Source organism: Micropterus dolomieu, linkage group LG18 (genome assembly GCF_021292245.1).
Source record: "Micropterus dolomieu isolate WLL.071019.BEF.003 ecotype Adirondacks linkage group LG18, ASM2129224v1, whole genome shotgun sequence".
NCBI classification, from domain to species: Eukaryota; Metazoa; Chordata; class Actinopteri; order Centrarchiformes; family Centrarchidae; genus Micropterus; species Micropterus dolomieu.
Window position 1 is genome coordinate 26257972 of NC_060167.1, and position 17575 is coordinate 26275546.

At 43.2% G+C, this 17575-nt stretch overlaps 1 protein-coding gene across 5 annotated transcripts in view; it reads right to left on the minus strand.

Annotated features, from left to right (window-relative positions):
* The window catches only part of LOC123987320 (histone deacetylase 7-like), a 47202-nt gene that overhangs the window by 15841 nt on the left and 13786 nt on the right, over positions 1 to 17575 (minus strand). For 3 of the 5 annotated variants that reach the window (XM_046076085.1, XM_046076089.1, XM_046076088.1), the window contains 14 exons: positions 15291 to 15475; positions 14259 to 14343; positions 13646 to 13766; positions 13301 to 13380; positions 12284 to 12397; positions 11917 to 12008; positions 11197 to 11295; positions 10357 to 10507; positions 2055 to 2320; positions 1603 to 1848; positions 704 to 902; positions 406 to 539; positions 170 to 290; positions 25 to 74 (listed from right to left, as the gene is read on the minus strand). In XM_046076085.1, coding sequence (XP_045932041.1) covers positions 25 to 74; positions 170 to 290; positions 406 to 539; positions 704 to 902; positions 1603 to 1848; positions 2055 to 2320; positions 10357 to 10507; positions 11197 to 11295; positions 11917 to 12008; positions 12284 to 12397; positions 13301 to 13380; positions 13646 to 13766; positions 14259 to 14343; positions 15291 to 15475 — 1943 coding nt within the window. Of the gene's footprint in view, positions 1 to 24; positions 75 to 169; positions 291 to 405; positions 540 to 703; positions 903 to 1602; positions 1849 to 2054; positions 2321 to 10356; positions 10508 to 11196; positions 11296 to 11916; positions 12009 to 12283; positions 12398 to 13300; positions 13381 to 13645; positions 13767 to 14258; positions 14344 to 15290; positions 15476 to 17144; positions 17240 to 17575 lie in introns of those variants that run through there. The other 2 variants (XM_046076090.1, XM_046076086.1) reach the window with 2 other exon arrangements.

A 17575-nucleotide genomic window follows, 5' to 3' on the forward strand; every position in this document is an offset into this window, starting at 1 on the left:
TGTGTATGCGCGCGTGGCACTCACCCCAACTCCTCCACATGGTAACATCACGAAGATCCGTTGAGATAAGATTCCTGCAGGAAATAATTTATGGCATTCAGCTGTCATGGATGTTTATATTATTAGTATTATTATAACAGTATAATTATTGCTTTTTCATCATAATTACCAGCCAGCTTGCGGTTGTCCAGCTTGAGGCGGTTGAGCGGGTTGGTGCCGAACAGAAGCACATGCTTCTCAGAATGGACTGACTGCAGCTCCTCTAGAGTGGCCTTCCTACTGCGGATACGCTACACACACACACAGACATATTTACTGCATATAATACTGACTCTGGGGGAATGCAACTGCCAGTATGTGTAGTGTATGTGTGTGTGTGTGTGTGTGTCTGTGTGTGAGCTATACCTCACACTGGCTCCTGAGACCTCTTTCATGGAGTCTGGACCAGATGCTCTGGACCCTCCCAGCATGCTCAGGGTGGCGGCTGTTGTCCCCACAGGTACACTGGTGCTTTTGCATCTGAGCGTCATAAACAAGACCTAGGGACACACACACACACACACAGACACACACACACAATCTCTTAACCTTATTTTCCTCCTTCAGCATTTCATGATCCAATTGTACATGACTTGTAACCAAAATACATCACCAGGTAATGATTCATGGCTCATATTTTCGTCATTACAAAGGTGGCCCTCACCTGTGGTGAAGCGTAGCTGGATGTCTGCAGCAGGGCTGGTCAGAGATAGGGAAGGTATGGTGGTAGGTGGATGTTGAGGAGGAGGCAGGGAGGTGGAGGCTGGGGAGGACTGGGTCCGAACCAGAGGCTGGTGAGGCCAAATGAGAGCAGGTACACCTAGAGGGTCCAGCTGGAGACCTGTTCTAAGGATCACCTGCCTCTGTGGTTCCAAGGTCAGTGAGTAAAGAGAAGAACAGGCGCATTCATCAGCACCAGCACACGGCAAAACCTAACTGGAGTAAACCTCTACATAAGTCAAATGCCTCTCTTTAGTACACTGCAACTACTCATTATTTGGTCAATTTAACACTGCTTGTCTAGAACAAGCAACTGATGAAGAAAAGTCAGCATTGCCAAGTATGCTGCCACAATAATGTTCTCGTGTGTGTGTATGTATAATATATATATACACACACACACACACACACACACACACACACACACACACACTGTATATATAAAGCTACAGCGCCCTCTGATGGCTTAAACTAGTGAATTCTTGTACATTAGCACAGGGGATGCACGTTTACAAAGGTAGACATGATCAATAATTCAATTAAAAACAAAATTCTAAATATTAAACAATTTATTGGAGGGCATAACATGCATGGCCTGTGAATCTGGTAATTGATCATCATCAGTACCATCAAGGTGCACAAAACAAACAGTTATGCTACTGAGGTCATACATCAAAATACTTCTTCTTCCAGTACCAAAAAGAATATTAAAGCACTAAGGAGATTTTCTTTTAAGGAAAAGTCATCATTCCTTGGGAAAGCTCTGTGTGTGTGTGTGTGTGTGTGTGTGTGTGTGTGTGTGTGTGTGTGTGTGTGTGTGTGTGTGTGTGTTTATATTATTACCTGACTGAGAGAATGTGAGGGTTCGATCAAGCTCTCCCTTGAAGAGGTAGTGGACTCTGTGTCGTAAACTGAGTCTGTGCTGGCAGTGCTCTGTCTCCTGCAGTAGCTGTCTTCACACACTGAGCCCGGTTCTGATCCACACACGGATCCTGGCCCTGAACCAGATCCTGATCCGATCTCCTCCAGGTCCATCTCCTCCGATGGGATCTGTGTCAGACGAGGCTTCTTAATGGACTTGCTTGTCGGCTAATATAAGGTACAAGTTTTACATTGTTTACAAGTCTTACAGTTGCTGAATCTCTTATTAATGTGCATTTGCGTACAACTGACGATAACAAATTATTAGACCCACCACTGTCAGCATTAGAACTAACTAGTTTGTTCAGCATTATAACTAACTAGATTGTTCATTTGTGTGCAGCATGCTAGTGTCCACGCCTGCGCCATCTCACCTTGCTCAGCTGTGCATTCGGCTTGAACCTTTCCAGCCCGCTCTTGTAGTACTGCTGGGTCAGGTGGGGCTGATTGTGTGAGTGATGGCTGGTATGCAGAGTAAGGGGCGAGTGGCTGTAGGGCGGAGGCTCGGAGCGTGTTCGCTCCAGGGGTCTGTGGGAGGGCAAAGTGACCAAGCCTTCCCTTCTGGAAAGGTGACGCTGCTGCTGGTGAGGATGCTGCTGCTGCTGCTGCTGCAGGAAAGGAATGGAGCTCAAACCAGGAACTGCAGAGAGGAAGAGACACGAGAAGCAGCTTAATAAAGATGAGGGCAGACAGAAGAAGAGGAGGTATAGGTACATGGGAAGGCAAAGAAGAAGTGGAAATGGAAAGAGAATTATCGGATGTAAGGAAAAAAAACTGCATCACCATCCAGAGCCGTATAGAGGGCGCCCTAGTCCTATTTATAAAATTCAGGCAAAAGAAATGTAGTACAAGACAGAGGGTATAAATGTTCCTACAGTCTCTGATTTAAAATGTATAGACAGCAAACATTTTGCCTTGTTTTAGCAGAAGAGCAGGTGTTACATCACACTGATGGCTCTGCTCCACTTATGTTAGCATTGCTGGTGAACCAGGACGCACAACACCAGGACCCTTAACTTGCCTTATTATTGATTTCCTTTGTTACATATGTGCTACAACAAGTTAAAATGTCTGTAAAAGGTTTATTATTAGTGTTGTACTGTTCCTGTTACGTGTTATATACAGCTTGTATGTCAACGCAAGTAAACAGCCAGCCAAACTCAATTTTCACGAGCCAGGAAGTGAGTGCCTTGCTCCTTTATTGACTTTGTTCTTCATGCTTGACAGGTGAAAACCTATGAATGAAACTGAAATAAACGAAAGGCAGAAAATACTTATAATGTCTCTTTGATAACAAACAAACAATAAAGTTGCTGTATGGCTACAAAACAGCTGGCCAACAAGAGCTAACACTAGCCACCCATCCATCCATCGTCAACCACTTATCCTGCGTACAGGGTCGCGGGGGGCTGGTGCCAATCCCAGCTTACATTGTGCGGAAGGTGGGGTACACCCTGGACAGGTCGCCAGTCCATCGCAGGGCCACACATAGACAAACAACCACTCACACTCACACTCACACCGAAGGACAATTTCGGAGACACCAATTAACCTAGCCTGCACCCGGTAAGACCCTTGCTGTGAGGCGACAGTGCTAACCACAGTACCACTGCACCCTCCCCAACACTAGCCATTAACCAAATTACATGCAAATTATGTTTGTTTTAACAACACGTCTCCAGGTTGTAGGTTTCGATGTGTCCTGTGCCACTTGCATCTTGGGTGTAGAGTGCTAATGTATTCATTCCTCCAGCGGTTCCAGAATTCATTTGCAAGCACTTGCACTTGTCTCCACTGGCACTTCAGCAGATCTTTTTCATCGAAGGTTCCTGGTGGAGCAGATAGCCCTGGCTTTTGGGAGCATGCAGGGGAAAGTAAGATTGGTGCCGAGGGATCCGATGAGATAGGTACCAGTGGCCTTGCATTGATTATTGCTGACACCTCTGCCAGAGTACAAAGCACCTCATGTGTCAGATGAGCTTGTTTATTTTGCAAAAGAATGGAGTCCAAGATTCTGCGTGTCACGCCGATCATCCCACACTCCTCCCATGTGGGATGCATGTGGGGGATTGAACTCCCATGTGCAGCCATTGATTTGGAGATACTTCAAGATGCTGGTCCGCTTTGCATCAGGATGTCCCATGTCCAGCCCCAAACTAGCAGCAACAAAGTTGGTGCCACCGTCCGACCTGAGCTACTTTGCTGGGCCTCTAACTGCAAAGAACCTTTGCAAGGCATTGATGCAGCTGGCAGTATCCATGGATTCCATAACTTCGATGTGTACGCCCCTGGTACTCATACATGTGAACAGTATGGCCCACCTTTTGCTGTGCACCTCCTCGAGTGCGTCAAGTGACCACTGTCCACGGTCCAAATACATCCAGCCCCACATAAGTGAAAGGTGGAGATGTGTTAAGCTGCTCTGGAGGGAGGTCAACCATCTTCTACATTTCTAGCTTGCGGCATGTTACACAGTGAGGGATGAGAGAACTGACTAAACGTTTGTCTGCGACAATCCACATTCCTGCGGCCCTAATTGCACCTTCTGTAAACAGCCGCCCCTGGTGATTCACTTCCATGTGATAATGTTTCACAAGCAGTTTGGTTACATGACTTTGCCTCGACAGGATGATAGGGTTTTTAACCTCTGATTCAAGGGAAGCATGTCTGAGACGTCCACCGACTCTCACAGACCATTGCTCATGTAGGGGTCAAGGTTCAAGATTGAACTTGAACTAGACACTTCTCTGTTTACTTGAAGAGCAGCATACTCATCTGGGTATGTGTCTCTTTGTACAATCTTATGGATCAAGCTCTTGACAGCTGCAAGTTCTTCAGGTGTACGAGGCTTGCTGCATTGATGCCATCCTTTACATGTGTGCTGTGACGTGTCTGTGGAGCCTGACCTGTGAGAACGTGCCTGGTGAATCAAGAGTCAAACTGCTCTTAGCAAGGAGTCCCATGTGGAAAAACGCTCAAAACGTTTAGAGGTAAGTCCCCCGGCTTCGATTTGGGTAGCGAGAGTTGTCACTTGCGGTCTGACTTCCACATCCATTTCGGGATCTAATAGTTCGAACAGTTCACATGCTTCAGGCTCCGGAGGCTTGTTCAAGAAGTCAGGACACTTGAACCACATACTATCCATAAGTTGCAATGCAGTTACAGATCTGGTGACCAAATCAGCTGGGTTCTGTTCTGAAGGGACATAGTGCCACTGCTTGGGGGAAGTCGTCTGGCGTATACGATGCACACGATTATGTACAGATGTAGCCAAGAATGACTCTGCTGTCACAGTAGAACTTCACAGCATCTGGCTTGTGGTCCAGTTCCTCCAAGATGAGCTCCGCCATCTCGACCGCCAGAACGGCTACACAAAGCTCAAGGCGGGGAATTGTGGGCTCTGGTTGCGGTGATAGTTTTGCTTTTCCAAGCACAAATCCCACTTCACAATGACCCTCTTCAGTGACAGCTTGTACGTAAACTACTACCCCTATGGCCCAGATTGAGGCGTCAGAAAAGAGACAAAGCTCTGTGTACACAGCTCTTGAGTGACATCTCCACATAGCAGCGGGGTACATGGAGGCTGCTCAGCTCCTGGAGTGACACTTTCCACGCTTCCCATTTTCTCCTTTTCTCTTCAGGAAGGAGTGAATCCCAATCCTGTCCGATACTGGATAGCTCTCGTAACAACAAACGGCCTTGAATTGTCACCGGCACTGCCAATCCCAAGGGGTCAAAGATGCTATTGATGACTGATAACACCCCACGGCGGGTGTAAGGCAGGTCTGTAATGGCAACTTTGAATGTAAAGGTATCTGTGCTTATGCCACAGCACAAGCCCGGGCTCCGTTGGGTAGGCAGAGTTTCATTGTGAAGACCCAAATCCATGATGTCAGTTCTTCAAGTTTGAAGGCCTGCATAACGTCAATGCTGTTTGACGGGATTTTAGGCAGTTTCAGGTTCGACTCTGCAAGTGATTCACAAGTAAGCTTCAGTAGGTCTATAGCTGTGGACTCCGTGGGAAGCGATATGAGTCCGTCATCCACATAGAAATGTCTCTCAACAAACTGCCGTGTGTGAGCTCCATACTTTGGCTCACCCTTCTGAGCAGCTCGTTGGAGACAGTATATAGCCACCGCCGGGAATGGGCCATTTCCGAAGATGTGCACCCGCATGCGATATTCTTCCACCTCCTTGGTCAAGTCGTTATTTCTATGCCAGAGGAATCTCAAATAGTTTCTATGGTCATGTCTCATCAGACAGGCATAAAACATCTGTTGGATATCAGCTGTGACTGCAATGAGGTCCTTCCTGAACCGCAGCAACACTCCAAGGAGAGTATTATTCAGGTCAGGACCCGTCAGCAGCACAGAGTTGAGGGAGACACCATGTTGTTGGGCACTAGAGTCAAACACGACTCTTATTCAAATCACCTCGATCTCAAATAGGTGGAAAAAATCAGAGCGAGCCAGTGAGTGGTTGCTCTGATCGTCAAGTATGGCGTACATCTTGATGGAGCGTTCCGGTTGGCCTTTAGACAAGACTCGCACCAAGCACACCTTTGAACAAGCATCTGGTTCTGACACAGGCGATAGAGGAGTGGGCTTGGAGGTGTCAGGATGCATTGTAGAGCAGTGTCTTGTTCTTTTAGGATGTTTTTTCATTCTAGTAATGTTTTCATTCTAACCAGAGGATGAGTTTTCTTGTGAAAAGGACAGTATTGAACAGGATCACTGTCTTTGCCCTCAGTCTCTGCTGTACTTGTGGGGCCTGCGTCAACATCTGTCTTTTGAACGGATACAGCAGTCTTGACTCCGTAGTGCTTTGATAGTGTTCTCTTGCTTTTGCTGCAAAACTGACTGCTGGTTGACAAGACGAAGTTTGGGTCATTTCTTGCCTTAGACTGGCCACTGACAAAGTTGGCAAAGAACGAAAAGGAGGGAAAGGTTACTTATACTGTTCCTTATACTGGGAACCAGTGAGGAGCCATTTATCCTGTAGGCCCGGAGGCAATTTTTCCACTATAGGCTTTATCCCACGAGGAGTATCGAGGTAGGCAAGGCCAGGGAGATATCCATCATTTTTAGCAGCCAGAAGCTCCATAAGAAGATCACTAAGCTCTCTTAGTTTTATGTTGTCTTTAGTGGATAATCGGAGGAAGCTATCCAATCTTTTGAAGAGGGCGTCTTCTACTACTTTGGGTGTTGCGTAACATTCTCGAAGTCTGTCCCAAGAAAGCTGGAGCGCATCATGAGGATTGGTGACATGAACAACACGTATCCTTTTAACATGGTCTGATGACTCTTTACCAAGCCATTTTATCAGGAGGTCCAATTCTTCACCATATGTGAGCCCCAAGCCCTGTGTTGCATTGAGGAATGAGGACTGCCAAGCCCTAAAATTCTCTGGTGTGTCATCAAATTTTGAGACCAGTAGACACTAACTCTCTACATGCTAGAAACATGGCAAAGTCGATCATAGGTTGGTTGTTGGCATGAGGAGTTTGCTGACCATATTGTCTGTGAGGGTTATCTGGTGTCCTAGACACAAGTATGTGATCAGTTTCCTGTGTGCTCATTCACTGTGGATGTGAAGATGGCATTCGTGGGCTTTTTCTCCGCGTCCACAAGTGATGTCTGCAGTGTGAGATTTTTGACACAATGTAAGATTTCGTTGTGCAGCGACGAAGCGGAAGCTTGAGTATTGAGCTGTGTTTGATGTTGTACATACTCTTCTGTTCTCTGTTGGACAACACTTGGCAGGACAGTGCTCCTTACACTTTGTGCGTCTTCAAATTTCATAGCTACCTCAGCTTTTACCCGAGCAGCTTCTGCTTCCCTTTCAACCTCCAAAGCTTCCAAATCGGCGTCCAGCGTAGCCTTTTCTAGATCTAGCCTAGCTCTCTCATTTTTGATTTCCAGACGGTTTTTAGCGTAGGCCATTTTGGTATGTGCAGCTTCAGCTGACGCTCTGGCTCTAGCAGCAGCCTCAGGGACAGAGCACTTAGAAGAAGATGTGCGTTTAGAGCTGGCTCTTGATGCCGCCTTGACATAAGACTTGAAAGAACCTGCACTCTTGAGGATAGCTTCCGACTTAACCTTTTCATCTTTGACACTGGATTAGGGGTCCATGGCTGTGTAACAAATTTTTCTTGCACCCACTGCTGGTGTGGCTTTTCACTGTACTGTTCCCGTTACGTGTCAAGTAAACAGCCAGCCAAACTCAATTTTCACGGGCATGTTCGTCATGCTTGACAGGTGAAAACTTAGGAGTGAAACTGAAATAAACAAAAGGCAGAAAATACTTATAATGTCTCTTTGATAACAAACAAACAATAAAGTTGCTGTATGGCTACAAAACAGCTGGCCAATAAGAGCTAACACTAGCCATCAACCAAATTACATGCAAATTATGTGTTACCATTAGCATCTAGCCTAACTTTATCACAAATTAGCATTTCTGTCACAGTAGAATAAATTCTTGTTAATTCTGTGCATTTACAACTAACATTGTACACAGAAAGTAAAGGTCACTTATACCATGTCAAATATTGTATTAAACAGCCAAAACACTTACAGCCAAGGAGAAACCTTCCCCATGTGCACCACTATGCCTGCAACTCTTAATTGGGGTTTCCTAACCCAGCATGCAGGGCATGTCTCTTGCAGTATCAAAATAAAGGTTCATCTTTCAAAATAAAAGTTCAATACAAACCTGTTTTACTGATTACAAATCAGAGGGCAGAACAAGTGTTGTTAATAGTTAATATAGAGTTTTTTGCTGAGACTGGCAGGATTTAAATGAAGAAAAGGTGAAACTGCAACAAGAAATTACAACAATAAAAACAATTGGTAAAGAGTCTCTTACACAGGTAAGCAATTTAACTTACAATCAAAAATGAGCAATAACTAATTTTCTTTCAATATACACATAAAAAATAACCACCACGTTTATAAACAAAATCTACTCACTAAAAACATGTAAGACTAACAAGCAAGGAGAGTCACAATCGAGTCCCTCGATCTTTTATGTTAAAGTTACGCCACACTCCCCCACCACCACCTGTTTACTACATTCGACCTCGGAAACAGGTCTGAGGTAAGACCAAGGGCGTTAGTGGGATGTCATCATTACCACTTTCTTCACTAAAGGGTCCTAGCTTGGAAAGGCCTTAATTATCCTTCCATGGAGAACTCATTTCTTCAAGCTTGTTCATCTTTTAGCAATAACACATTTCCTTCTTTAATATTTGGCTGCTTTGAAGAGCACTCAAATATATTCTGGTGCCACCTTGGCCAGAATGCGTCTGCTAACACTTGGCCCCAAAACATCCAACCTACACACGTAAAGTGAGGTTCCTGTCATAGACGACCTGGGGGTACTCAGTCATCTGTTGCTGCTCTACCCTGCCACATTTTTTTTCACATATTTCACATTTACAATAAGGCTGGCAATTGCTCTCTTTGCACCCTCTATCTATAAACCATTTTCATGCATAGCACATTCTGTAATGTGCCTTCCCTGATACTTATTCTTCTCATGGTGATGGCAAATAAGTAACATTGAAACATTAACAACAATAAAACATTGGCAAAAATCAGCAAGTCCAGTGATGAAGACACCCAGAAGAATGCTGAGATTAGGCCCTGGGACTGAGCACTATCCAGCTACCAGCGTCATCACTAAAAAACCCAGCATCCACTGAGAGCAGAAAGGTCAGTAGGTGCAAGCTGATAGTCCCTCTCATTCCCTGTTCCACCCAAGAGGTTTTCTTGTGGTGCGTTAGGACCTAGTCTTTATATAGTAGGAAATCTCCTTAACTCTGACAATGTCATCACTAGGGTGGAGGTGACTGGGATGACTATTATACAGGAAATATGTTTGAAAGGTAGTGACACTGATGTAGTATGACCTGATGGTGGATTTGATTTGTAGCATGTTGACTGCTACCTGGCTGGAATGCATCAGATAGCTGACATGGCTGGTATGGGCTGGAGTATTCCTGAATATGACGATTTAGAATTTGTTGATAATGCTTCTCTTACATTTACAGGTCAGCAGTTAAATAGACCAGTGGTTCTCAAACCTTTTCACATCAGGGACCCCTAAACTAACACAAAATAGACCACGGACCCCCATTTGATAAGATTATGTCCCAGGGTCCCCCATCTGATATATGTACATGAAACCCGTGACCAAAATAGTCAGACAATCTGTCACTGTGCTACTTATGGATAGAATTATAAGGAAAACTATTTTTTGCTGGGGATGTCCTGGAACCCCAACAAGGACCACCTTAAATACTATTAGAGTACTGCAATAAACAATTTTCTTTCAATATATAGCTCACATATTGAAGATTTTCTCACTACTAATGTCACAGGAATAGAACTGAAGAAGCATGGCTATAAATTGCTCATACTCAAAACATCTACTTATAACTTATAAGGTTTTACTGAAGCTGCATGACTAACATCACTTCCTGATTACAGACGACAAAATAAAAGCTCACATTTCACAATAAAGTCCCTAAATGTTTGATGGTTCCAGCACAATAAGGATTTTTCAAATGTGCATTTACATACGTTCTCTTGTGTAGTCACTTGCATGTCCAAATGTGCACATTGAGGTATTTCTGTTTCTGCTGTACAACACATTTAGAGTCACACAACTCACGAGAGACAAGTTGGGAGTGCAACAGTCCAGTATGTTGTTCCACAATGAGCACAGGCAGGCGCTGAGCCATGGCTGGACTGCTTCCTTCCAGAGGCAGGTAGACCTGATGCAAAGCAGATACAGCGAATGGCCTTGCTACACGCGGGTCAGCCTGGGGGGGGCGGGAGAGGAGAGGAGAGATGATGGTAAGAATTCGAATCAGAAGGAGCTTTATTGCCAAGTAGTGTTTTACACATACGAGGAATTTGCTTTGGTGATAAGGTGCTACACGTAGACAAACATACAGTTGACATAAATAAATGTAGAAATATATAAATATGGAATAGACAATGCAAGTTATAATACAACTATTTACAGAGAAAAGAAGAAGAATATATAAGAATAAGAAATACTGGAGGGGTAACTAGGGATTAGGGAAGCCCACGCTGTGAATGCAGCTTATCACCATTAAGCAAAAGGCAGGGTTAGTGCATAGGGCGAGGGCTTCATGAGCTGTTCGCATGTAGACTCATCGACAAACATACTAACAATGTAATCAAGGGAGTGAACTACCACATGACTGATTCACAAGATATGAAAGTGCCACAGAAATCAAGAGGGAAGTGAAAGCCTGAATATACCACATGTTTCTATATGTGTTCAAGTGTGCAGTCACTGTCTTAGACATTGAGTCTAATTCATAGCATGATGTCTATCTATGTGATCTGTAAATTTATTTAAGTCATTCTTTAAATGGATGCATGATTCCGGAACATATTTGTAGTTTTTGTTGTGAAACAAAACGTTTAAACAGTTTAAATATTGATTCTGAAGGAAACCCTAGAAAGTATCGTTGCCCACCTGTGCAGGAAGTCCGGCAGTGATGTTGGGCATGGCAGTGGGGTTGGGGGGCAAGGTGAAATGAGCCAAACTACCATCCTTCAGCAGCAACCTCTGTGCCTGAATGAGACAGTAATAGTCATGAATTCTTTATCTGGTACAGATGATCACATGCAAATGATCACATCATCCAACAAAAAGCACTCATTTACAAAGTTAAAATTAGGGACATACTGTATAGAGCAATGGGCTGAGAGTTATTATACAAGACTTGCATGTTAGAAACTGATAAACCTTCACTATAGTTGTAACCAGCAAGGTAAATTATAGTACATTTACTAAATAAATGAAGAGTGATCAACTAACATGTATTTGTACGATGGGCCAACTGGCCTTCTCAAATCTCCCTGTTTAAAGCATCAGGCACCATTAATGTACTGCATTTAACACCCTATTATTAGTCAACTGTTGGTGGTTGACTCTTGCATCATCATACCGTAAGTAGGACTATATGTTTTTACTGTTTAAAAGAAAGAAAAAGGTTTTCTAGGATATATTTTTTAGGATTAATCCATAATAGGAAAATAAGAAGTTTGAAGGTTGACCCTCTCTTGTCCCCAGTATTGTGTTAATGTCTACTTGAACAGGACACTGAACCCTAAGCTGTGCACTCTTTATATGGTAATGTGGATAATAAAGTCTACTAAATTACTATAATATAAATATAAGAGAAGGTCTGACCTCATGAGCCAATGGGAGGGCCCCATTATCCGAATGGAGGCTGTCGTTGGGTGAGCTGCTCCCCGAGGCTGGGGTGCTGCTGGGAGAGGAGTCTGGGTGACAGAATTGAGACACGCCTATCAACTCATGATAGCCAACACTGTCAGAACAAATGTGTTCATACAGCACCAAAAGACAAACATAACAAACTAGAAAATCTTTCACACTGTGTCAGTATAGTATGTGTTGTCTCACGTTGAAAAGTAACAGAGATAGAAACGGCACATCCAAACAGCACCAACTTTAAAAAGAGCTAAAAGAGCCGTTCAAAAAAAAAAACAGAAGCTTAAGATCATGAGAGCGTTCCCGCTAAATGTAGATACTATACCCAGAGTTTCTGTCCTGTGCTTCACAGCTGGAGGGGCACTGGTCTTACGCTGCAGTGGGTTTGGCCTTGTACTGATGAGCTTCTTTAACTTCCACTTCAGAGTGGGCTCTGAGACTGCACACACACAAATATACACAAATGAATACATGAAGAAGAACACACACAGATATGGACATAATTATTCCTAAGGCCTCATAAAAAGGAAAAGACACCTATAGACTTTCAAACTCACAGAACTTGATCGGCAAGAATGCGCTCACTCAGTATCGCACAGACTATAATGATACACTCAATTCTTGTAACAAAACCAACTTAAACCAATCTGCAGCACAGCTGAACCAAGCAAATACCTCAGACCTGGTCAATAGCATAAAAAAAGTTCCATGTTTACATTGGTCAGGCTCCAATAGCCCAAACAAAACAATCAATCAGTGGCTGGCTCAGAGCAGATAAAAGGCAGCTTTTGTGCTGTCGCCGGGCCAAAAAAAGCACTGGAGGGTGTGTGTGTGTGCTGGCACCTAAGGGTTCTAGGGCAACGCAAATAAACAATGGCATTTTGAATGGTTAGTGTACAGATGTACAGGAAGACGAAACCACTACCACTCTCATTCACACTGTGAGGGAGACCTGCCCTGGACTCTCACGCAGTTCATTTTACACATACTTCTGTTAAAGTTATGTAACTACTTTGGTTTTTATGTCTCGCTGTTGTTTCTCGACTGTTTGTCTCTCTCTGGCCCTGCAGGCCTGGTGCTTTATGAGATTCATTCGTCCTACTGGAAAGGACACTCCTGTGTACATTGATTCTCTCCCTCACTTTCTCATTCTCTAGTCCAGAATATGCAGCGTAATGATGGTTTGCAGAGACAGGGGAAAGTATCACACCGAACAAAATATCCCACTTTGAGTCCAACTTAAATTACACAGAGCAAGACAGTCCTGAAATGGAAAATCACCAGTGGCCTTCACAGCTTTAACCTCACGGTGGGAACCCCCAAACAGCCAGAGGTTTCTCACCTGTCCTGCGCAGAGAGAGGTCTTTACGCTGGTCACAGGGTGTAGGCTGAGGCTTTGGGGACATGTCAGGAACTGGAAGCCTAGTTACCAAAAAATAAAAATAAAAATAAAATAATATTGGACAGACTTCCCTCAGGAGTGGGTATGAAAAGATTTGTTCATTTTTTAAATTTTTATTTTACTTTTATTAAAATCAGGAAAGGAAGAGGCCTTCTGAAGCTCTGCTGTATTACAGCAATGAAATGTTACAGTTGTATTTTATGGAAAAGCAATGCCGTGTTTGCAGCTCTAACAGTCTAAGTTCATTGATCTTGAAGTTTTGCTCGGTCTGTTTGTCGCTCTCACCTGTATGCTGGTGAAGGACTGCTGTGGTTGTGGTTTGGAGTAACCCTGTCATGAGTGGGCTGGCTCTTCATAATTATGTGTTCCCGAAGTTTCTGCCTTACCAGAGGACTGGACACGGCACCTACCAGTCAATAAAGTCACTTCATCAGGAAATAGGTAGACAACGATTTACAATGCAACACAATATACAGTACACTATATTGGTAGACTTACAGTCAACAGTGGGGCTGATAATAAAATTGTAATGTTTTTGATAGTGAAATCTGAACAGTTTTTCTTCACAAAGAACTGTATATTACTGTAGTATCAGTGAGTCAGGAGACTTCTGAAGTAGATATTAGAGATCCAGGATATTTGCCACTTTCCACTAAGCTCTTCTCATTTCCTCTACATGGTAAAAATACATGTTAAAAGTGTTTCCTGAAACACGTATATGAGTACAAATCTCCTTGGAATCTGAGAATCACAGTACAATTGGAAATCCCCCTCTTTTTCATTGAAACCTACTGTGTGCTATGACTCAGATGAAGAGCACGTCAACAACCAAAAGGTCTTAGAGAACCTATGAAAACACTCTCTCAGAACGTAGAAATACGTTACATGTCATACTCACTCTGCTCATTTTTACTCTTTCGTATCAGCTGTTGTAGCTCTCCACTTTTCCCCTCCATCTCGTTTTGCTTTTGTTCAATTTTATACTGAGGGGGAAGAAAATGAATAGATGTTAACATTGACCAGTCCAGACTGCATGGGGAACAGACAAACACTGCCACCACCACATTCTCTGACGAGTAAACAAATATCTCTACAGCAGCCCCGGCCAGCCAATCCATGGTGTGATTGATCAGACTCTAATGCTGAGAAGGTGGTCTGTTTACAGTAACCTGACCTGCTTCTTACTCATTTCTGCTGAGCATTCAACCTGTGTAAAGGCTTGTGGCGAAAGCAGCTGGCTTGTTCTTGTGGTTGATGCAGCAGGAGGTATGACTGCCTTTCAGTCTGTGCATTTTGTAATGCATTTGATCCTCACCCAAATAAAATGCTGATGCGATAATGTGCAAATGTTGCCAGATGTGGCAAGACTCGACATGGCGGCGAAATTTCATAAGAGTACTTAGTCATATTTAATCTGTCTTGTACTGAATGCTGAAGGTAACACTGAGATGCATATTTTGATAACTTAAAGAGGTGGTATTATGGTCATTTTCAGGTTCATAATCTTATTTAGGGGTTGTACCAGAACAGGTTTACATGGTTTAATTTTCAAAAAACACCATATAAAAAACTCCACATTGCTGCAGCTCCTCTTTTCACCCTGTGTGTTGAAGGCTTCATTTTAGCTACGGAGTGATGCATCTTGCCTCTACATGATCTTTGTTGGGGGTTGCACATGCGCAGTTCGTAGTTAAGGACTACTAGCCAATCAGAAGCATAGAAGGGCATGCCAATGAGAAGCCGGTAAACACAGCTTTGGTTCAGCTGTTTATCCCCTTACCAGCTTAGCAACATAGAGTGGAGCAAGAGAGTGGTGAGTTATTAATCGGTAACAAAAAAGATATAACTCAATAAAGGAGAGGGAAAAGGCAAAAAGCATAATACCACCTCTTTAAAATGGCCAAAAAAACCTCACTCAAACATTTCTTACCTGCAAGTGCTGCTGGGAAAACTGGGAGCAATGCTGAGAAGTGAGGTGTCCCAGGAAGAAGGGAGGGCGGGGGGCCAGCATGGCCGAATCTTGGCTTGGATGTAACAGCCTCTGGCTCACACTTAAGTCCATGGGCTTCTCCCCATGTATTGATAATGATACCTTATTGCTGATGATCACGTCCACTACAGAAGGAGAGAGAGGGAGAATGTAACACATCAGTATGTTGATGGGTTTCCAATGTCTATGCTTGTCCGTGTCAATGTCAGGTTGTCTCTCTGGATTATGAGCTACTTCATGGATACTTGTCTTTTTTGCAGCTTGTATTTTCAATGTTCTGCATGCTGGTCAAAGACAGGTCATCATCACTAGTGTAAAAGTACACATCTTAGATGCCCAGTTAATAACACAAAGGGCCACGTGAGGAAGCATGTTTTTAACAGATATTACAGAAAAAGTCCGAGAACAATTGGAGTGCCGTTTACTGCTTGTGCTTTATGTAAACATGATCAAGAGTGCACTCAGTTTATTTGGCATAAGTGTATGCCCAGATGTGTACTTGTACTTGAACTCTGCACGTTCACCAGTCATTTTTCATTTGATTCAAGTCTTCCTGCCTCAAGTGAACTGGCCATTGTCCAACAATACATTCAGGAAAGAAAAAAAGAAAAAAAATAGAAATAGAGGGGTGTTTGTGTGTGTTAGGGGTTTGAGGGGTACAAAAGAAAGAAAGAATGAAGGAAACAGGGTGGGGAGTTGGATTTGAACAGTTTGATCAAGGCATTTGGGTCAGGTATATCAATCTCATCTCCCTTTCCAGGTTTTACTTAAATGAATGAAATAAAAAGCTAAATTTACCACACATGATACAATTGAACCAAGCTTCAGTGTCCTAACCAAAGACAGATGTCTTTTTATAGGTGCAGGCGAGTTGCGAAAAGGTTTTGACTCATTTTTTGCAATTCAATGGCCATTGAAAATATGTTAGAGAAACATCGAATGATTTAACTGCATACGGCCCTGGTGGCATGACCTATAAAACGTGAGATGGACAGGAAGGCTAATGATAACTGGTAGTGAGGAAACATCAGCCTTGCTTTTTTGTGATGCGCCGTAACAACAAGACAAAAACATATGCAAGCTCACAGATAACTTGACACTGTTTTCAAGTGTCAATGCCACCGACACCTGAAACCAACAAACATGATAAAGAATGTTTTCGGTTCTGATTCAAAAGCGTAGACTGATACAGTGTGGAAGGAGACACCTTGCTCCCTCTGGGTTAGGGGGACAGTGGGAGAGAGGGAAGGACGTGGAAATTTACTGAACCCGTGTAACAGAATGACTGCAACCCAAAATATTACTCAACATTACTCACATAATTCCTGTAAGTGGATGTTTCAGGCATGTTTACTGGCATATCCTGTTGAATTATGTTACCCGCTGTGGACAGCACTGTAACAACTTTGCAATGACGACACTACCTCTCATATCTCAGTACCTCAGAAAAACATCCTTGCACTGTAAGTATTCACTTGTTTTGGGAGATATCCAGGAGTTCACAAATAGAAGATTAGATTTTCAAACCAACTACACTGATAAGGCACACTAGAAAAAGGAGAAAAATCTAAATGCCAAAGAAACAGATGCAGATAAGTCAAGAAGATGCTGTTTCTAGAGTCAAACACAGAGATTTGAAAGCTCAGTCTTTAAAATCTACAATTAAAATTAACAATAGCTCCAGCAAAAATGGTTCAGTGGCTTTTGTGAAGCCCACAACACTTCCATAAGTTACAGAGACAACAATGTCATATCTAACTTTCAGCAGTGCAACAAAAATGGGCCAAAACAAACCTCAATACACAGACTGCACACAAGTTCCACTGAACTTCCCTCCTGCAGGAGCATTACAGTGAGTCGTGCAGACACAGGCAGCGTTATTTGGCCCTCATTCCCAACAGCAAGACTGACTCAGAGAGAAATAATCATGTCTGTGAAGGCGTTTCGGGTTGACAGAATTCCTCTGAAGAAGAAAACACTCCCACGGTCTTATTACTTCAGGTCAAGTGAGACTTACACACAGCAGAACATGAAAAAACAGGCAGTGAGTTACTAAGACCAGAACTATTTACAGTACAAGATAATAGAAACAGTTTAAGCCAAGTGGTTTCAGTTCTGTTGTCCACAGTTCATAATAACAACATTATTTGTTCATGGGGACAGCCATGCGTTTTCATGTTTGCTGTATATGTGAGACAGAGAAAACAAAAACTTTGACGCACTCA